Here is a 23,560-nt window from a genome sequence, read left to right on the forward strand (position 1 = left end):
CAAATAGCCTGAACCTTGACAGGGTCCATCTCAATGGAAGAGGGGGAAAAAATGTACCCCAAAAACGAAATCTTTTGAACCCCAAAAACACACTTAGAACCCTTTACACACAAGGAATTAGAGCGCAAAACCTGAAAAACCCTCCTGACCTGTTGGACATGAGAGTCCCAGTCATCCGAAAAAATCAAAATATCATCCAGATACACAATCATAAATTTATCCAAATATTCACGGAAAATGTCATGCATAAAAGACTGAAAGACTGAAGGGGCATTTGAAAGACCAAAAGGCATTACTAAATACTCAAAATGGCCCTCAGGCGTATTAAATGCGGTTTTCCACTCATCCCCCTGCTTAATTCGCACTAAATTATACGCCCCACGAAGATCAATCTTAGAGAACCACTTGGCCCCCTTTATTCGAGCAAACAAATCAGTAAGCAGTGGCAAAGGATACTGATATTTAACCGTGATTTTATTCAAAAGCCGATAATCAATACACGGCCTCAAAGAGCCATCTTTTTTAGATACAAAGAAAAAACCGGCTCCTAAGGGAGATGACGAAGGACGAATATGTCCCTTTTCCAAGGACTCCTTAATATATTCCCGCATAGCAGCATGTTCAGGCACAGATAGATTAAATAAACGACCCTTTGGAAACTTACTGCCCGGAATCAGATCTATAGTACAATCGCAATCTCTGTGCGGAGGTAGTGAACCAAGTTTAGGCTCCTCAAAAACATCACGATAATCAGATAAAAATTCCGGAATCTCAGAGGGAATAGATGACGAAATGGAAACCAAAGGTACGTCCCCATGAGTCCCCTGACATCCCCAGCTTAACACAGACATTGCTTTCCAGTCGAGGACTGGGTTATGAGATTGTAACCATGGTAATCCGAGCACCAACACATCATGTAGATTATACAACACAAGGAAGCGAATAATCTCCTGGTGATCCGGATTAATACGCATAGTTACTTGTGTCCAGTATTGTGGTTTATTACTAGCCAATGGCGTGGAGTCAATACCCTTCAGAGGTATAGGAACTTCCAGAGGCTCTAGATCAAACCCACAGCGCCTGGCAAAGGACCAATCCATAAGACTCAAAGCGGCGCCAGAGTCGACATAGGCGTCCGCGGTAATAGACGATAAAGAGCAAATCAGGGTCACAGATAGAATAAACTTAGACTGTAAAGTGCCAATTGAAACAGACTTATCAATCTTCTTAGTACGTTTAGAGCATGCTGATATAACATGAGTTGAATCACCACAATAGAAGCATAACCCATTTTTTCGCCTAAAATTCTGTCGTTCGCTTCTGGACAGAATTCTATCACATTGCATAATCTCTGGCGCCTTCTCAGTAGACACCGCCAAATGGTGCACAGGTTTGCGCTCCCGCAAACGCCGATCAATCTGAATAGCCATTGTCATGGACTCATTCAGACCTGTAGGCACAGGGAACCCCACCATAACATCTTTAATGGCATCAGAGAGACCCTCTCTGAAATTCGCCGCCAGGGCGCACTCATTCCACTGAGTAAGCACAGATCACTTACGAAATTTTTGGCAGTATATTTCAGCCTCATCTTGCCCTTGAGACAGGGCCATCAAGGCTTTTTCAGCCTGAATCTCTAAATGAGGTTCCTCATAAAGCAACCCCAAAGCCAGGAAAAACGCATCCACATTGAGCAACGCAGGATCCCCTGGTGCCAAAGCAAATGCCCAATCCTGAGGGTCGCCCCGGAGCAAGGAAATTACAATCCTGACCTGCTGTGCAGGATCTCCAGCGGAGCGAGATCTCAGAGACAAAAATAATTTACAATTATGTTTGAAATTCTGGAAGCGAGATCTATCCCCGGAGAAAAATTCAGGTAAAGGAATTCTAGGTTCAGATATAGGAGCATGAATTACAAAATCCTGTAAACTTTGAACCTTCATAGCGAGATTATTCAAACCTGTAGCTAAACTCTGAGAATCCATTTTAATCAGGTGAAATCAGAACCATTCAAGGATTAGAAGGAGAGAGAGACGAAGGCTGCAGTAAGCAGAGATGCAAGTGAATCAACTAATGAGCAAACTCAGAAAAAAAAAAAAAAAATTCTCTGCAGACTTCTTTTCTCTCCTTTCTTCTGCCAATTATTTTAACCCTTGGCCGGCCAAACTGTCATGGTTCTCAATGGCAAGAGACCGTAGTAAAGCATACAAAAGGACTAGCTCTTGGAAGATGGGAACTCGAGCTGACTGTGAGCTAAACCTACCGCACAACTAACAGTGGCCGGGTAGCGTGCCTACGTTTTATCCCTAGACGCCCAGCGCCAGCCGGAGGACTGACTGACCCTAGCAGAGGAAAATACAGACCTGGCTTACCTCTAGAGAAATTTTCCCCAAAAGGCAGACAGTAGCCCCCACATATATTGTCGGTGATTTTAGAGGAAATTGACATACGAAGTATGAAGATAGGTTTAGCAAATTGAGGTCCGCTTACTAGATAGTAGGAAGACAGAAAAGGGAACTTCACAGTCAGCTGAAAACCCTTTCAAAACACCATCCTGAAATTACTTTAAGACTCTAATATCAACTCATGACACCAGAGTGGCAATTTCAGCTCACAAGAGCTTCCAGCCTCAGAAATATTCAAACACAGAGAACTGGAACAAAAATGCAAAAACAATCTTAGGACTACAAGTCCAACTTAACTGATAGTAGTCTAGGAGCAGGAACATGCAACAGAAAGGCTTCTGGTAACATTGTTGGCCGGCATAGAAATGACTGAGGAGCAAGGCTAAATAGAAACTCCCACATCCTGATGAAAACAGGTAAACAGAGGAGATGAAGCACACAAGTTCAGTACCACCAGTAACCACCGGGGGAGCCCAGAAACCAAATTCACAACATATAATACTGCCCCTATGTACAAGAATATAACTACTATAATACTGCCCCCTATGTACAAGAATATGAATACTATAATACTGCCCCTATGTACAAGAATATAACTACTATAATACTGCCCCCATGTACAAGAATATATCTACTATAATGCTGCCCCCTATGTACAAGAATATAACTACTATAATACTGCTCCAATGTACAAGAATATAACTAGTATAATACTGCCCCTATGTACAAGAATATAACTACTATAATACAGCTCCCTATGTACAAGAATATAACTACTATAATACTGCTCCTATGTACAAGAATATAACTACTATAATACTGCCCCCATGTACAAGAATATATCTACTATAATGCTGCCCCCTATGTACAAGAATATAACTACTATAATACTGCTCCTATGTACAAGAATATAACTACTATAATACTGCCCCTATGTACAAGAATATAACTACTATAATACAGCTCCCTATGTACAAGAATATAACTACTATAATACTGCTCCTATGTACAAGAATATAACTACTATAATACTGCCCCCATGTACAAGAATATATCTACTATAATGCTGCCCCCTATGTACAAGAATATAACTACTATAATACTGCTCCTATGTACAAGAATATAACTACTATAATACTGCCCCTATGTACAAGAATATAACTACTATAATACTGCCCCCATGTACAAGAATATATCTACTATAATGCTGCCCCCTATGTACAAGAATATAACTACTATAATACTGCTCCAATGTACAAGAATATAACTAGTATAATACTGCTCCTATGTACAAGAATATAACTACTATAATACTGCTCCTATGTACAAGAATATAACTACTATAATACTGCTCCTATGTACAAGAATATAACTACTATAATACTGCCCCCATGTACAAGAATATATCTACTATAATGCTGCCCCCTATGTACAAGAATATAACTACTATAATACTGCTCCTATGTACAAGAATATAACTACTATAATACTGCCCCTATGTACAGGAATATAACTACTATAATACTGCCCCTATGTACAAGAATATAACTACTATAATACTGCCCCTATGTACAAGAATATAACTACTATAATACTGCCCCTATGTACAAGAATATAGCTACTATAATACTGCCCCTATGTACAAGAATATAACTACTATAATACTGTTCCTATGTACAAGAATATAACTACTATAATACTGCCCTTATGTACAAGAATATAACTACTATAATACTGCCCTTATGTACAAGAATATAACTACTATAATACTGCCCTTATGTACAAGAATATAACTACTATAATATTGCCCTATGTACAAGAATATAACTACTATAATACTGCCCCCTATGTACAAGAATATAACTACTATAATACTGCTCCTATGTACAAGAATATAACTACTATAATACTGCTCCTATGTACAAGAATATAACTACTATAATATTGCCCTATGTACAAGAATATAACTACTATAATACTGCTCCTATGTACAAGAATATAACTACTATAATACTGCTCCTATGTACAAGAATATAACTACTATAATACTGCCCCCTATGTACAAGAATATAACTACTATAATACTGCCCCTATGTACAAGAATATAACTACTATAATACTGCCCCTATGTACAAGAATATAAATACTATAATACTGCCCCTATGTACAAGAATATAACTACTATAATACTGCTCCTATGTACAAGAATATGACTACTATAAACCCGCCATATTAGTTGTCACTTACCCCAGTGGTCATTTTTTTGCTGTCCAGAAGAGGAGGGTTATATGTCACTGTCAGGTTGGGGGAATTAAATAAATCACGTAGGGGAACCTTTGCCTCTCCCAGCAATCTGTGGTAAAGAATGGAGACAGATGTAATTAGCATTGATGGTGGCGCCCCAATCCCACACACGAATACAATAGACTCCGCTGGCAGCAGATTATCTCTAGTAAGGATTGGGCATGTTAAAATTTAATATGCTTGATCCCTACCTCCCCTGGCAGCAGCCATCACAGACGTCTGGTGACCCCCATTACCATGGTTGTCGGGCCCTATGAGTATATCTACATGTGCAGCCGACATTCATCTTTTGTCTATAGGGACTTTTTATTTGTGGGGATACAGGGCCTTCCTCAGACGCTTCTCTACTATCGGTGCCCCCATTTTAAAACTTGCGTTACATTGTAAGACACAATCATTGTCAACTAAAGGAAAAATATTCCTTGTCAGAGAGACCGTGGGCCATTAATTGTCACACTTCTCCTGGCGCAGGATCAGTAAGGAGGAACACATTAAGAATAGGTCCCTGTAATAATCTCCAATCAGAGGGGGCGGTTGTAGGAACAAAAGCAGGAAATGGACGTCGGAAGCCTCAGTGACAGTGCGAGCGGGAACACTCATCTGGAGTGAGCTGGAGGGGACGCTAATGACCTCCAGCCGATCGGTTATTTTTATACAAGACGTTCTGTATAAATAGCTTTTCTCACAGACGGCGGCGTCTCTCGAGATAGAGAAAAATAGCAGGAAATACCCAGAAAAATTCCTGTGCTACACCTTAGGACTATACGAGGTGACACCGACTAATGTTATTACTGACGAGGAGACATCCTTTCTGCTCCAATCTGTGCGTTAATAATAAATCATAAAGACGCTCTACAGTCTTAACGGAAAATCTATAGCTTGTGTTTGCAGCCCCTGTTCAGATCAATGTGTCTCCATAGTAACAGACTACAAACACGCCCACTGTAGTCTGACCATCCGGCAGTCATATTTGTATTTATCCTTCCTCTACATTTTATCTGATGGCACAGGGACAGACACACCCCTGGTGCAACCTGGGAAGCCACACAGGGGCCAAGAGGGAAAAGGCCACTCCCGGCTCCAAAATAGCTTCTGACATGAACACACTATATTATTGCTGCACAGGGGCCATTTTCCATGGGACAGTATGGCGGCAAGATCAGACAACACAGGGATTATTTGTCATCTGACGTGAGTAGGTTTTGAAAGGACCAGCACCATATACGCAAAACGGTCAGACATTTTTAATGCAGGCTTCTACTTTTGATGCATTTTTGTATTTACAGCTGGAAGATTTCTTGATAGAAACCTGATGGTCCCCATGATAGTCAATGGAGTCCATCAGGTGCCACTAGTGGACATCATGTGACAGCTCCCACCACACTGTCATCATGTCGTTTCTCTGCTGCTATGTCCGAGAAGGCCGGGGGAAACAAGGAACGAAAAAGACTCCAAGCTACAAGTAAGAAAATGTAAATTAGGACAACACAGGATAGACGTAAATCTAAACGAATAATCAGGGGCCACATTTGGAGGATTTAGGTTGTAAATTGATCTTCACAGGTCGGGTTTTGCTTTGATTTTCAGCTTCCTCTTTCCTTGTGCAGAAATCATTGGCATCTACATCTTCATCTTACTGGATGCGCGGTGGGAACCACAAGGACGTCCGAAAGAAGTAAGTTCCTCCATCGGTATCCTAAGTGAAGGAAGCCACCGCCAATAAATCAGCCATTGTGTGGTGACCCCATGGAGCTGCTGTCATAGTAGACGTCAGGGCTCTGCAGACAATTACCGACGGTCAGAGATCGATATATGGGGGAGACTTCCATTCCAGGTAAAAGCTTCCTTAGAAGAGTGGTGCTTGGATCCTGGGGCGGCAAACACAGAGAACATAACAGTGATGGGCGGCTGAGACATGCAAAGCTGCCAAAATTCAACAGATTTGCTTAGTTGATTAATTAAATTTGTATCAAATAAATTCAGAATGAATCAAAGGGGTTCTCCGATCAGCTCCTCTGTCCTCTCTCTTGTGGTTTCTACCTTATTTTTTTCAGCCTCCAGGGTTACTGTTCTCCACCAGTTACACGGCGCGCGATGGACGTCACTGGTATCAATGATGTACATCACAGCCCCTGTGACCACATGAAGATAGTGAAGAATGGAATCACCGGAGGCCTGAAGCAAGAAGAAGGCCAAGTGGAGCAAAAAGAGGACCCGGCGGTGGTGAGAGAGGTATGTGGAGGGCGGAGGAACGGTGAGTATCATAGTTTACTGTCAACCACTTCCTGGCCCTCGGAATGGAGGAAAATAACAAAGCATATTGCTTCATAGCACAAAAAGGTTCCTCATTGTCTAGATAAAGCACCTAAGATGGTGGTATATTTAGTCTTGGTTTTCCCTTCATTTGTGGTCAGTTGCAGAGAGCACATAGTGTGAACTGGAGAAATGACTAGGAGGCTGGTAGTAGGGAGCGATGCTGTGAGTCGATTCACACATCCCATTCCATGGGCCATGACAGCTGTGTGTGGTCAGGGCACTGGAGTGGGAGAACCACATCTTAGTTGCCGTCATTCCCAGCTTTTCTTTTGATTAACCAGCTTGGCGTGGCATCACATGGGCTAACAGCATGGTCTAACACCATGAGCACTGTAGAGGACAAAGGAATAGAACGTGAAAATAAATTCGCACCAAGTCTACCAGCAGGCACATCTGGAATTGTGTGTTGACCTAGGTTGAAGAGGGGAGATTTCCTCTGCGACCGACTTGGGAAGAAGATCTCATGCCTTGAAGTGAAGAAACTGACATCAGAGGAGGCGTAGTTGCCAAGAGAGTGGCAAGTAATCAGGACATGAAGCAGATGAGTAGTGAAAGGTCAGGCCAGGAAAACTGCAACCGAAAAGGGACAATACCGCGAGTGGAGAATGAGCCAAGAGAAGAACGAGGCCCTGAAGTCTAAGAGTTTGCAATATGTGCGCTGAGGTCTGAAGACAGAGGGAAGCTCACTGTCAGCAGAAGAACCCACCAGAGTGGGAGGTTCGGAGGATTGGAACATCACAAATGTGTTTGCAAGTTCCATCGTAAGAGGGTTGCAAGTTCTGGGATTGAGGATTGCAACCATCTGAACATTTTCTAAGCAGCATTTGAAGAACAGTGCCTTCTTCTGAAAGGCTCTCAATAAAATTTGGCTTGGATTGTTACTCCTTTGTGGCTTCTTGTCAAGGCTTGGTCCTCACTATGGAGCACGTTCTACTTCCAATGTCTCTTTCACGGCACAACATGACGGGCACCATAACAGCCATACTCACCACCTTACTGCAATCCTGGGACCAGAGGTGGCATCAATGTTCTATCCATTACATTTTTGGGATCTAGAACAGATGTTTTTAGCATTTGTATTTTTGGGGGGTCAATTGTTTAAAAGACTTGTACGCACTAGTTGTGGAATTTAGAATTTCCAATGACTTTTCTTAAAGACCCTCAGAGAAATTCCTTAAATGTTAAAGCTGTAAAGTCCCAACATACTGCTACGTGATCCCACTGTAAGTAATCAGCATTCCAGCATCTACTGAGAAGTGAACCCTTCAGGATAGTCATAAGCCCAAAAGACACTGATAAAAGAGTAGTGCACTCAAGGGTTTGTGGAAAAAGAGGATGAAGACGTGAAGTCATCTATTATAGAAGACCCTCCTCTACCAAGCATGGGAGCACCGAGAGGAGCTATAAAGAAAAACTAAAAATGGTCCTAATATAAGGGAACAGCATTTATAAAACTGAGGGGTGGAGCAGGATACAAGGACTTCTCTTCGGTTCTGAAGAAGGTCAAACCCACCTTTCTCCATTGTCACAGGTATGGAGTAGGAAGCCCTCAAGAAGACGGGAAGTGAGACCAAGATAACTTTTGGTCCCACAATGAACTGCATGAGTACCTGTGATGTTGAGCATGGTTAAAGGGCAGTCCCCTTCTTAGTAAATGGAAGAACATTGGTAGGATAAATCGTCATTTAATGATCAGTTGGGATCCGACTTCCATAGAAGAAAAATTGCGAAGGGTTTGCATTCTTAAGATCGTTCGAGGTCCCAGACGTCAGACCCCCAATCATTAAGTCAACGCATATCATAGTGATATATCATAATTTACTGACATGGGAAGGGTTATTCCCACCTAACACATGTAGTGCTTATCCGAACACTATCCCATAAATGACTGATAGAAATAAGTCGGATCACTGGGACCTTCATCTTCCTGCACTGCTAACACATCAAGATAAATGATGGTGAAGGTGGCCATGTACGTCCCTGCCCCAGCCATCATTTACTACCATGAAACAGCCGAGCAGGCATTTCGAAGGTGGAAATATCCCTTTAAGGCTTGCCATGCGTGTTCTATCCAGTGTTGCTGTATTAGATGTGGTGAGTTATTGTTAATGGTCTCTTGAAGACTTTCTGACACTTTTCCTGATCCATTAGTTGATATGTCACAGCCATTGTTTTATACTATTTTCCTAACCCGTCCTGTTTTATTTCACACTGACCGGTTATTGCCTTTATTAGACTCCTGTTGTTTTTCTCAGTTATAACTTTTCCTGGCTCTGAAGTTTGTCCAACAGTGACACGAGATGTAATCACCGCCATCGGGAAGCTGAAATGTGCAGCGAGATCGCTTCATGCTTGGAGGAAAATTATTTAAAACACAAAATGCCTCAAGTCGCGAATTTAACATATTTTCTATCGCACTGACCAAATATGTCATAAATCATAAAAACTTCGGCTCTGGTTCCTACACTTTCCTTAAAGAGGATCTTTTACCAAATTTTTCACGTTAAAAAGAACACACAATGTAATAGGCACCGTAGAGCGGAATAAAACGTTTTTTTATTTTTTAAATTTCACCTCTCCGTTGTGGAGATATTTGTGATCAAACTATTTGGCACCTAAACAGTTATTTGTCTTTTAAGTTAAGTGGGCGTTACCAGAGGGATTTCACTGAGGGGCGTGTACTTCTTCCTTTGTCTAATGCTGACCAATCAGCAGCAAACTCCAACACACTGGGAAAAGAACAAACCCCTCAATAACTAAGATCAGGCTCAGTGTGAGACATAATGACATACCTATAGAGTAATGACTTTTAGTTATAGACCTGTAGCAGTTATAATATATTCTGGTACATGGGGACAGTATTATAGTAGGTATATTCTTGTACATAGGAGCAGTATTATAGTAGTTATATTCTTGTACATAGGGGCAGCATTATAGTAGTTATATTCTTGTACATAGCGCAGTATTATAGTAGTTATAGTATATTCTGGTATATGGGGACAGTATTATAGTAGGTATATTCTTGTATATAGGGGCAGTATTATAGTAGTTATATTCTTGTACATAGGAGCAGTATTATAGTAGTTATATTCTTGTACATAGGAGCAGTATTATAGTAGTTATATTCTTGTACATAGGGGCAGTATTATAGTAGTTATATTCTTGTAGATAGGAGCAGTATTATAGTAGTTATATTCTTGTACATAGGGGCAATATTATAGTAGTTATATTCTTGTACATAGGGGCAGTATTATAGTAGATATATTCTTGTACATAGGGAGCAGTATTATAGTGGTTATATTCTTGTACATAAGGAGCAGTATTATAGTAGTTATATTCATGAACATAGGGGGCAGTATTATAGTAGTTATATTCTTGTACATAGGGAGCAGTATTATAGTAGTTATATTCATGTACATAGGGGGCAGTATTATAGTAGTTATATTCTTGTACATAGGGAGCAGTATTATAGTGGTTATATTCTTGTACATAGGAGCAGTATTATAGTGGTTATATTCTTGTACACAGGGAGCAGTATTATAGTAGTTATATTCATGAACATAGGGGGCAGTATTATAGTACTTATATTCTTGTACATAGGAGCAGTATTATAGTAGTTATGTTCTTGTACATAGGAGCAGTATTATAGTAGTTATATTCTTGTACATAGGGGGCAGTATTATAGTACTTATATTCTTGTACATAGGAGCAGTATTATAGTAGTTATATTCTTGTACATAGGGAGCAGTATTATAGTAGTTATATTCTTGTACATAGGGGCAGTATTATAGTAGATATATTCTTGTACATAGGAGCAGTATTATAGTAGGTATATTCTTGTACATAGGGGCAGTATTATAGTAGTTATATTCTTGTATATAGGAGCAGTATTATAGTAGTTATATTCTTGTACATAGGGGCAGTATTATAGTAGTTATATTCTTGTATATAGGAGCAGTATTATAGTAGTTATATTCTTGTACATAGGGGGCGGTATTATAGTAGTTATATTCCTGTACATAGGAGCAGTATTATAGTAGTTATATTCTTGTACATAGGGGGCAGTATTATAGTAGTTATATTCTTGTACATAGGGGCAGTATTATAGTAGTTATATTCTTGTACATAGGAGGCAGTATTATAGTAGTTATATTCTTGTACATAGGGGGCAGTATTATAGTAGTTATATTCTTGTATATAGGGAGCAGTATTATAGTGGTTATATTCTTGTACATGGGGCAGTATTATAGTAGTTATATTCTTGTACATAGGGGGCAGTATTATAGTAGTTATATTCTTGTACATAGGGAGCAGTATTATAGTGGCTATATTCTTGTACATAGGAGCAGTATTATAGTAGTTATATTCTTGTACATAGGGGGCAGTATTATAGTACTTATATTCTTGTACATAGGAGCAGTATTATAGTAGTTATGTTCTTGTACATAGGAGCAGTATTATAGTACTTATATTTTTGTACATAGGAGCAGTATTATAGTAGTTATATTCTTGTACATAGGGAGCAGTATTATAGTAGTTATATTCTGTACATAGGAGCAGTATTATAGTAGTTATATTCTTGTACATAGGGGCAGTATTATAGTAGATATATTCTTGTACATAGGAGCAGTATTATAGTAGTTATATTCTTGTACATAGGGGCAGTATTATAGTAGTTATATTCTTGTATATAGGGGGAGTATTATAGTAGTTATATTCTTGTACATAGGTGCAGTATTATAGTAGTTATATTCTTGTACATAGGGAGCAGTATTATGGTAGTTATATTCTTGTACATAGGGGCAGTATTATAGTAGTTATATTCTTGTACATAGGGGCAGTATTATAGTAGCTATATTCTTGAACTAGGAGCAGTATTATAGTAGTTATATTCTTGTACATAGGGGCAGTATTATAGTAGTTATATTCCTGTACATAGGAGCAGTATTATAGTTGTTATATTCTTGTACATAGGGGCAGTATTATAGTAGCTATATTCTTGAACTAGGAGCAGTATTATAGTAGTTATATTCATGTACATAGGAGCAGTATTATAGTAGTTATATTCTTGCACATAGGAGCAGTATTATAGTAGCTATATTCTTGAACTAGGAGCAGTATTATAGTAGTTATATTCTTGTACATAGGAGCAGTATTATAGCAGATATATTCTTGTACATAGGGGCAGTATTATAGTAGTTATATTCTTGTACATAGGGGCAGTATTATAGCAGTTATATTCTTTTATATAGGGGAGGTATTATAGTAGTTCTATTCTTGTACATGGGGCAGTATTATAGTAGTTATATTGTACATAGGAGCAGTATTATAGTAGTTATATTCTTGTACATAGGGGCAGTATTATAGTAGTTATATTCTTGTACATAGGAGCAGTATTATAGTAGTTATATTCATGAACATAGGGGGCAGTATTATAGTAGTTATATTCATGTACATAGGGAGCAGTATTATAGTGGTTATATTCTTGTACATAGGAGCAGTATTATAGTAGTTATATTCTTGTACATAGGGAGCAGTATTATAGTGGTTATATTCTTGTACATAGGAGCAGTATTATAGTAGTTATATTCTTGTACATAGGGGGCAGTATTATAGTACTTATATTCTTGTACATAGGAGCAGTATTATAGTAGTTATGTTCTTGTACATAGGAGCAGTATTATAGTAGTTATATTCTGGTACATAGGGGGCAGTATTATAGTACTTATATTCTTGTACATAGGAGCAGTATTATAGTAGTTATATTCTTGTACATAGGGAGCAGTATTATAGTAGTTATATTCTGTACATAGGAGCAGTATTATAGTAGTTATATTCTTGTACATAGGGGCAGTATTATAGTAGATATATTCTTGTACATAGGAGCAGTATTATAGTAGTTATATTCTTGTACATAGGGGCAGTATTATAGTAGTTATATTCTTGTATATAGGAGCAGTATTATAGTAGTTATATTCTTGTACATAGGAGCAGTATTATAGTAGTTATATTCTTGTACATAGGGGCAGTATTATAGTAGTTATATTCCTGTACATAGGAGGCAGTATTATAGTAGTTATATTCTTGTACATAGGGGGCAGTATTATAGTAGTTATATTCTTGTACATAGGGAGCAGTATTATAGTGGTTATATTCTTGTACATGGGGCAGTATTATAGTAGTTATATTCTTGTACATAGGGGGCAGTATTATAGTAGTTATATTCTTGTACATAGGAGCAGTATTATAGTGGTTATATTCTTGTACATAGGAGCAGTATTATAGTGGTTATATTCTTGTACATAGGGGCAGTATTATAGTAGTTATATTCTTGTACATAGGGGCAGTATTATAGTAGTTATATTCTTGTACATAGGGGCAGTATTATAGTGGTTATATTCTTGTACATAGGAGCAGTATTATAGTAGTTATATTCTTGTACATAGGGGGCAGTATTATAGTACTTATATTCTTGTACATAGGAGCAGTATTATAGTAGTTATGTTCTTGTACATAGGAGCAGTATTATAGTACTTATATTTTTGTACATAGGAGCAGTATTATAGTAGTTATATTCTGTACATAGGAGCAGTATTATAGTAGTTATATTCTTGTACATAGGGGCAGTATTATAGTAGATATATTCTTGTACATAGGAGCAGTATTATAGTAGTTATATTCTTGTACATATGGGCAGTATTATAGTAGTTATATTCTTGTATATAGGGGGAGTATTATAGTAGTTATATTCTTGTACATAGGTGCAGTATTATAGTAGTTATATTCTTGTACATAGGGAGCAGTATTATGGTAGTTATATTCTTGTACATAGGGGCAGTATTATAGTAGTTATATTCTTGTACATAGGGGCAGTATTATAGTAGCTATATTCTTGAACTAGGAGCAGTATTATAGTAGTTATATTCTTGTACATAGGGGCAGTATTATAGTAGTTATATTCTTGTACATAGTAGCAGTATTATAGTTGTTATATTCTTGTACATAGGGGCAGTATTATAGTAGCTATATTCTTGAACTAGGAGCAGTATTATAGTAGTTATATTCATGTACATAGGAGCAGTATTATAGTAGTTATATTCTTGTACATAAGAGCAGTATTATAGTAGATATATTCTTGAACTAGGAGCAGTATTATAGTAGTTATATTCTTGTACATAGGAGCAGTATTATAGCAGATATATTCTTGTACATAGGAGCAGTATTATAGTAGTTATATTCTTGTACATAAGGGCAGTATTATAGTAGTTATATTCTTGTACATAGGGGCAGTATTATAGCAGTTATATTCTTTTAGATAGGGGAGGTATTATAGTAGTTCTATTCTTGTACATGGGGGGCAGTATTATAGTAGTTATATGCTTGTACATAGGAGCAGTATTATAGTAGTTATATTCTTGTACATAGGAGCAGTATTATAGTATTTATATTCTTGTACATAGGGGCAGTATTATAGTAGTTATATTCTTGTACATAGGGGCAGTATTATAGTATTTATATTCTTGTACATAGGGGCAGTATAGTGGTTATATTATTCTTCAATAGCTGACAGTACAGTGACTATAATCTATTTTCTTTCTGAGAAGAATTCCCTCTTTAAGGCTACGTTCACATTAGCGTTAAGCTAATGTGCGTCGGGTTTGCGTCGGCGACGCAGCGGCGACGCATGCGTCATGCGCCCCTATACTTAACATGGGGGACGCATGCGTTTTTTTTTTGTTGCGTTGTGCGACACATGCGTCTTTTTTGCTGCAAGCGTCGGACCAAGAAAACGCAACAAGTTGCATTTTTCTTGCGTCCGATTTTCGGCAAAAACCGACGCATGCGTCGCAAAACGCAGCGTTTTTGCGTGCGTTTTGACGCGTTTTTGCGTGCGTTGTGCGTTGCGTCGCCTACGCAGCGGCGCACAACGCTAGTGTGAACGTAGCCTAAAATCATTGTTTTTCTGAAGAGTGCGATGACCGTTTTGCTCATGGATCACCGTTGTAAGACCGGGCATTGCTCTTACAGCTGATCCTGACCAGCGATTTCCATGTATTTTCCAGGAAATCATTGGAGTTAAGAAATACGAAGATATAAATAAACATGAGGAAGTGGATGCTCCGTTCACAGTGAAGTGGACAACATTAGGCAGTGTCCCTTCCTTAAAAAGCACCAGTGGGCAGAGCACCACCGAACTGTCACCGCATTGTGACCTGAGCTCTGTAACCACACATCTACAGATACAGACATACATAGTTAGTTTCAGACATATTTGGGCAGTGACACAAAGTGGCTTAAAGTGCCAACTCTCTTTAATTTGAGGATATTCACATCCTAATTGGTGGAAGGGTTTAGGAATTACAGCTCTTTAATACGTAGCTACCACTTTTTAAAGTAACCAAAAGTAATTGGACAATTATTTCAAAAGCTCTTTAATGGGCTTCATGGGCATTTCACTCATTATTCGATCATCAATTAAGCATGCAAGGTCTGGAGCTGATTCCAGGTGTGGCATTTGCACTTGGAAGCTTATAGTGTGAACCCACAACATGCTGTCAGAGGAGCTATCAATAGAAGAGAAACCGACCATCATTATGCTGGAAAAGAAGAAATCCATCACAGAGAAAGCAGAAAGCTTTGGAGAGGCCAAATCAACAATTTGGTACATTCTGCAAATAAAAAAAGCTCACTGGTGATCTTGGGAACTCAAAAAGGCCTGGATGTCCCAGGAATACAACAGTGGTGGATGATCACAGAATCCTTCCCATGCTGAAGAAAAACCTTCGCACAACGTCCACCCAAGTGAAGATCACTGTCCAGAAAGTTGGTGTCTCAGTATCTAAGTCTACCATAATGAGAAGCCTTCATGAGAGCAAATACAGCAGGTTCACCACAAGGTGCAAACCATTAATCAGCCTGAAAATAGAAAATATCTAAAGAAGCCGCCCAGTTCTGGTAAAGCAAACTGAAGATCAACCTGTACCAGAGTGATGGGAATAAGAAAGTGTTGAGAAGGTTTGGAACAGCTCCTGATCCTCTGTAGCACATGATGGAGGTAGTGTGATGATTCCAGTGGCACCGAGTGACTAGTGGTTATTGATGATGTGACTGAAGACAGGAGCAGCCGGAAGACTCCTGTGTGTACAGGGCGATACTTTCTGCTCAGATTCCACAAAATGCCGCAAGGTTGATTGAACGACGCTTCACAGAACAGATAGACAATGACCCAAAATATCCTGTGAAAGCAAAGAGGAAGATTCTGCAATGGCCGAGTCATCACCAGATCTCATCCCATGGAGCCATATTTCACATACTGATGGCAGAAAGAACCACAAACCAGCAACAACTGAAGTCAGTCACTACAGTAAAGGCGGAAAAGCCGCACATGGGAGGACACCAGTGTGGGGACATCCATGGTTCCAAACTTAAGGCCGTCATTGCTGCAAAGCCTCACACTGGAGGAGACCAGCAATGGTGACATCCATAGCTCCAGACTTCAGTCCGTCATTGCTGCAAAGCCTCACACCGGATGAGACCAGCGATGGTTACGTCCATGGCTCCAGACTTCAGGCCGTCATTGATGCAAAGCCTCACACTGGAGGAGACCAGTGATGGTGACATCAATGGCTCCAGACTTCAGGCCGTTATATTGCTGCAAAGCCTCACACCGGAGACCAGCGATGGTGACCTCCATGGCTCCAGACTTCAGGCCGTCATTGCTGCAAAGCCACACACTGGAGGAGACCAGCAATGGTGACATCCATAGCTCCAGACTTCAGGCCGTCATGGCTGCAAAGCCTCACACCGGAGGAGACCAGCGATGGTGACGTCCATGACTCCAGACTTCAGGCCGTCATTAATGCAAAGCCTCACACTGGAGGAGACCAGTGATGGTGACATCAATGGCTCCAGACTTCAGGCCGTTATATTGCTGCAAAGCCTCACACCGGAGACCAGCGATGGTGACCTCCATGGCTCCAGACTTCAGGCCGTCATTGCTGCAAAGCCACACACTGGAGGAGACCAGCGATGGTGACATCCATGGCTCCAGATTTCAGACAGTCATTGCTGCAAAGCCTCACACCGGAGGAGACCAGTGATGGTGACCTCCATGGCTCCAGACTTCAGGCCGTCATTGCTGCAAAGCCTAAGCCTCACACTGGAGGAGACCAGTGATGGTGACGTCCATGGCTCCAGACTTCAAGCCGTCATTGCTGCAAAGCCTCACACTGGAGGAGACCAGTGATGGTGACCTCCATGGCTCCAGACTTCAGGCCATCATTGCTGCAAAGCCTCATACTGGAGGAGACCAGCAATGGTGACATCCATGGCTCCAGACTTCAGGCCATCATTGCTGCAAAGCCTCATACTGGAGGAGACCAGTGATGGTGACGTCCGTGGCTCCAAACTTCAGGCCGTCATTGCTGCAAAGCCTGACACCGGAGGACACCAACGATGGTGACATCCATGGCTCCAGACTTCAAGCTATCATTGCTGCAAAGCCTCACACCATAGGACACCAGCGATGGTGGCAGCCATGGCTCCAGACTTCAGGCCGTCATTGCTGCAAAGGATTCTCTACAATGTATTAAAATTGGCAATTATATTAATTTGTCCCATTACTTTTGAGCCCCAAAAATAAGAAAAACAACAGAAAAACGGCAGCAGGAGGTCTGGACTGAGGAGTAAAATGTGGACTATTTGGCTGTAACCGTAGTTTGTTTTACAGGGCTGGAGAGCAGCACAATAATGAGGGTCTTCAGGATTAGTGACGCATGGTGGAAGGTCCTTCCAGTTTGAGGCTGCATTTCAGAAAGTGGTGTTGGGGATTTGGCCAGGATTAATGATGTCCTCAATGCTGAGAAGTCCAGGCAGATACTAATCCATCACGCAATTCTATCAGGAGGCGTCTAATTGGCTCCAAATGTATTCTGCAGATGGACAACGAACCCTAACATCCAGCCAATGTCATTAACATCGAGAAGTCCTGGAGGTGATAATCCGGTGCCCACCGATCCCTGATCTCACATCATCCAATCTGTCCGGAATCACATGAAGACACAGGATGATCCACCTCATACACAGAAGATCTGTGGTCAGGTCTCCAAGATGTTTGGAACAACCTCCGGCCAAGTTCCTTCAAAAAAATGGAAACAAGCGAGAAGTACCAAGAGAAAATTAAGGAGGTGACGGGTAGTCACCAAATATTGATGGGATATACCGGTAGATTTCTCTTCTGTTCATTCCCTTTGTATTTTGATAATGATAAAAATAAACAATTAACACTTTGATAATGGAAGCTTCTTACTTTCCAGCATTTTTTCTGCACCTGCCTAAAACTTTTGCCCAGTATATTTACCTATAATTTACCAGCAGATGTCATATTGAGCATGTTCTACAATGTTCTCGTAGGTTTTACATTACCGGTTCCTTCCCATCGTCTCATGGTCTTTGACGGCTGCATGAAGCTCAGCATTAAGATCCAGGGGCACTCCCTTCAGGTCCCATTCAAAGCCCTGTAGGACAAGCAGCAGATGATGAGGATTGTAATCCAGAGCACACTCATTACCCAGTCTGCCAGTGCGGGAAGTCGGTTAGTCATTAATCTGTGTTTTTCTATCCTCTTCCTTGCTGATTTATGACCACAGACCACATCAAAGCTGAGCTGGACTTTGATGCGGTCCTATGTCAGCTAATAGAGAAGTCCCGCAAAAACAAAACACATCGTCATAAAAGTAGAAATGTCTATTGGAATGCGGAGATGAAAAACCGGGGATCAAATAATCGTGACCACTGGCTTCAACCATCCATGAAGGAGCAACACATTACAGCGACAGGTCCACAGCCCGAGTGGGCAAAACGGTGCAAAGGACGTAGTGCTTCTGGCTACCAAGGATCTGGTGAGTCCTTTCAGGGATTCTAGTGGCCAAAAAGTGCAACATTTATGTGACAATTTGTTTTTTTGGAATTGTGGACCTATAGCTGCAATGTTCTGCTCCTACACAGGAGATCATGTTCTGCTGATAGATCCACTGGTACCGATTCCTGGCATCCATCGCACATGTGGATCATTGATACAGCCGGAGCAAAGAACAATCCTGACCTTCTCCAATTAATAATTTGTATCTCTGCGGCCACAAAAGTCCAATCTATCAAAACCCGCAACATAAACGTTGCAAAAAGATTAAATAAAAAAGCTAAAATTCCAATTTTTTTTAGTAGTCGCTCCATCTTGGGGAAAAAAAAATACAGTAAAAAAAAAACACAATAAAAAAAATAAAATACAGAAGAAAATACAATAAAAAAAAAGTATTCTAAACTGGTAGAAACAAAATGGCAACTCATCGAGTTAAAAACAAGCTCCGAAACTGCTGGATCGACGGAAAAATGAAAAAGTTACAAGTCTCGGAAAACATTGACATGAAACAAATTTTTTTTATAAATTTTTCACGTTTTGAATAATAAAATAACACTATACAAGAGCGGTCTCACCATAACCGTACTGACCGGCAGAATCAGATTTCTGCACAATAAACACTGTAAAAACATGAAAAAACATGGTGGAACTGTGATTTCTATCTCATTTCCTCCTTTTGGATCCCGTTTTCCAGTACATTATATGGCATAATGAAGGTTAGCATTGAAAAATGCAACTCATCCCGCTAAAAAACGAGCCCTCGTGAAAAATTTAAAAAATATGAAAACATGACAGCGTAAAAGTAAAAAAGAGCTAAAATATGTGCGCTGTACAGTGCACATAAAGCTGTCCGGAGGACGCAGCGACGGGCCCTACTATCGGGGTCTATGTCCAAAGATACAAGCGCTGAGAACGGGGAGTCTGATGTATTCATGATATGCGCTCATCCTCCTCCTGATTGGCCGCTGGACGATGGCCATGCTGCCATCGGATAACAGATCCCTTTAAGTGGTGATCCCTTTATCTTGGGCATGTGCTTTGAGGAGGAGCCAGTGACCTCCCATACAGGGGCCGCTGAGGGCCGCTGCTCACCTCGTTCCAGATGGGGTTGGGATTGTTCTTGATGACTTTCGTTTTCTTCTTAATCCCTAGAAAATAACAATGAAAAGGAAACAAAGTGACACCGAGAACAAAGCGAGAGACACAATGGCGGATCTGTCACTACCTGCACTGTTATGGGGGATCTGTGGATGACGCACTGTTATGGGGGATCTGTGGATGATGCACTGTTATGGGGGATCTGTGGATGATGCTCTGTTATGGGGATCTGTGGATGATGCACTGTTATGGGGGATCTGTGGATGATGCACTGTTATGGGGGATCTGTGGATGATGCACTGTTATGGGGGATCTGTGGATGATGCACTGTTATGGGGGATCTGTGGATGACGCACTGTTATGGAGATCTGTGGATGACGCACTGTAATGGGGGATCTGTGGATGACGCACTGTTATGGGGGATCTGTGGATGACGCACTGTTATGGAGATCTGTGGATGACGCACTGTTATGGGGGATCTGTGGATGATGCACTGTTATGGGGGATCTGTGGATGACGCACTGTTATGGGGGATCTGTGGATGACGCACTGTTATGGAGATCTGTGGATGACGCACTGTTATGGGTGATCTGTGGATGATGCACTGTTATGGGGGATCTGTGGATGACGCACTGTTATGGGGGATCTGTGGATGACGCGCTGTTATGGGGGATCTGTGGATGACGCGCTGTTATGGGGGATCTGTGGATGACGCACTGTTATGGGGGATCTGTGGATGACGCACTGTTATGGGGGATCTGTGGATGATGCACTGTTATGGGGGATCTGTGGATGACGCACTGTTATGGGGGATCTGTGGATGATGCACTGTTATGGGGGATCTGTGGATGACGCTCTGTTATGGGGGATCTGTGGATGATGCACTGTTATGGGGATCTGTGGATGATGCACTGTTATGGGGGATCTGTGGATGACGCACTGTTATGGGGGATCTGTGGATGACGCACTGTTATGGGGGATCTGTGGATGACGCACTGTTATGGGGGATCTGTGGATGATGCACTGTTATGGGGGATCTGTGGAGGATGCACTGTTATGGGGATCTGTGGATGACGCACTGTTATGGGGGATCTGTGGAGGACGCACTGTTATGGGGGATCTGTGGATGACGCACTGTTATGGGGATCTGTGGATGACGCATTGTTATGGGGATCTGTGGATGACGCCCTGTTATGGGGGATCTGTGGATGATGCACTGTTATGGGGGATCTGTGGATGACGCACTGTTATGGGGGATCTGTGGATGACGCACTGTTATGGGGGATCTGTGGATGACGCTCTGTTATGGGGGATCTGTGGATGACGCACTGTTATGGGGGATCTGTGGATGACGCGCTGTTATGGGGATCTGTGGATGATGCACTGTTATGGGGGATCTGTGGATGATGCACTGTTATGGGGGATCTGTGGATGATGCACTGTTATGGGGGATCTGTGGATGACACTCTGTTATGGGGGATCTGTGGATGACGCACTGTTATGGGGGATCTGTGGATGACGCACTGTTATGGGAGATCTGTGGATGACGCACTGATATGGGGATCTGTGGATGACGCACTGTAATGGGGGATCTGTGGATGACGCACTGTTATGGGAGATCTGTGGATGACGCACTGTTATGGGGATCTGTGGATGATGCACTGTTATGGGGGATCTGTGGATGATGCACTGTTATGGGGGATCTGTGGATGACGCACTGATATGGGGATCTGTGGATGACGCACTGTTATGGGAGATCTGTGGATGACGCACTGTTATGGGGGATCTGTGGATGATGCACTGTTATGGGGGATCTGTGGATGACGCACTGATATGGGGATCTGTGGATGACGCACTGTTATGGGAGATCTGTGGATGACGCACTGTTATGGGGATCTGTGGATGACGCACTGTAATGGGGGATCTGTGGATGACGCACTGTTATGGGGATCTGTGGATGATGCACTGTTATGGGGGATCTGTGGATGATGCACTGTTATGGGGGATCTGTGGATGACGCACTGTTATGGGGATCTGTGGATGACGCACTGTTATGGGGGATCTGTGGATGACGCACTGTTATGGGGGATCTGTGGATGATGCACTGTTATGGGTATCTGTGGATGATACACTGTTATGGGGATCTGTGGATGACGCATCATTATAGTAAAATACTATAAGTTACGTGGATGGAGGTTACAGTGGGTATAAATGTATTTAGTCAGCCACCAATTGTGCAAGTTATTATTATTATTATTATTATTATTATTATTATTTATTGTTATAGCGCCATTTATTCCATGGCGCTTTACAAGTGAGGAGGGGTATACATAATAAAAACAAGTACAATAATCTTGAACAATACAAGTCATAACTGGTACAGGAGGAGAGAGGAAGTTCTCCCACTTATAAAGATGAGAGAGGCCTGTAATTGACATCATAGGTAGACCACAACTATGAGAGTCACAATGAGAAAACAAATCCAGAAAATCACCGCGTCTGATTTGGAAGATTTATTTTGCATATTATGGTGGAATATAAGTATTTGGTCATTAACAAAGGTTCATCTCAATATTTTGTTATATCTCCTTTGTTGGCAATGACAGAGGTCAGACGTTTTCTGTAAGTCTTCAGAAGGTTGGCACACACTGCAGTGATGTTTCATATGCTTCTTACAAAGCCACTCCTTCATTGCCCTGGCGGTGTGCTTGGGATCATTGTCATGTTGAAAGACCCATCCACGTTTCATCTTCAATTTCATTGCTGATGGAAGGAGGTTTGCACTCAAAATCTCACGATACATGGCCCCATTCTTTCATGTACATGGATCAGTCGTCCTGGTCCTTTTGCAGAGAAACAGCCCCAAAGCATGATGTTGCCACCACCATGCTTCACAGTAGGTATGGTGTTCTTTGGATGCAACTCGGCATTCTGTCTCCTCCAAACACGACAAGGTTTGTTTCTACTAAACAGTTCTACTTTGGTTTCATCAGACCATATGACATTCCCCAATACTCCTCTGGATCATCCAAATGCTCTCTAGCAAACTTCAGACGGGCCCGGACATGTACTGGCTTAAGCAGTGGGACACGTCTGGCACTGCAGGATCTGAGTCCATGGTGGCGTAGTGTGTTACTTATGGTAGGCCTTGTTACATTGGTCCCAGCTCTCTGCAGTTCATTCACTAGGTCCCCCCGCGTGGCTCTGGGATTTTTGCTCACCGTTCTTGTGATCATTCTGACCCCACGGGGTGGGATTTTGGGTGGAGCCCCAGATCGAGGGAGATTATCAGTGGTCTTGAATGTCTTCCATTTTCTAATTATTGCTCCCACTGTTGATTTCTTCACTCCAAGCTGCTTGCCTGTTGCAGATTCAGTCTTCCCAGCCTGGTGCAGGGCTACAATTTTGTTTCTGGCGTCCTTTGACAGCTCTTTGGTCTTCACCATAGTGGAGTTTGGAGTCAGACTGTTTGAGGGTGTGCACAGGTGTCTTTTATACTGATAACAAGTTTAAACAGGTG

General features: G+C 41.4%; 1 protein-coding gene across 3 annotated transcripts in view; it reads right to left on the bottom strand.

The window, feature by feature from the left end:
- Window positions 1-23,560, bottom strand: part of DYSF (dysferlin) — a 441,189-nt gene that overhangs the window by 365,859 nt on the left and 51,770 nt on the right. For all 3 annotated transcript variants that reach the window (XM_077280344.1, XM_077280346.1, XM_077280345.1), the window contains exons 2-4: window positions 20,035-20,090; window positions 18,450-18,541; window positions 4,653-4,758 (exon numbers count right to left, since the gene is read on the bottom strand). In XM_077280344.1, coding sequence (XP_077136459.1) covers window positions 4,653-4,758; window positions 18,450-18,541; window positions 20,035-20,090 — 254 coding nt within the window. The remainder of the gene's footprint in view (window positions 1-4,652; window positions 4,759-18,449; window positions 18,542-20,034; window positions 20,091-23,560) is intronic.

The sequence above is a fragment of the Ranitomeya variabilis genome, chromosome 1 (genome assembly GCF_051348905.1).
Source record: "Ranitomeya variabilis isolate aRanVar5 chromosome 1, aRanVar5.hap1, whole genome shotgun sequence".
Classification (NCBI taxonomy): Eukaryota; Metazoa; Chordata; class Amphibia; order Anura; family Dendrobatidae; genus Ranitomeya; species Ranitomeya variabilis.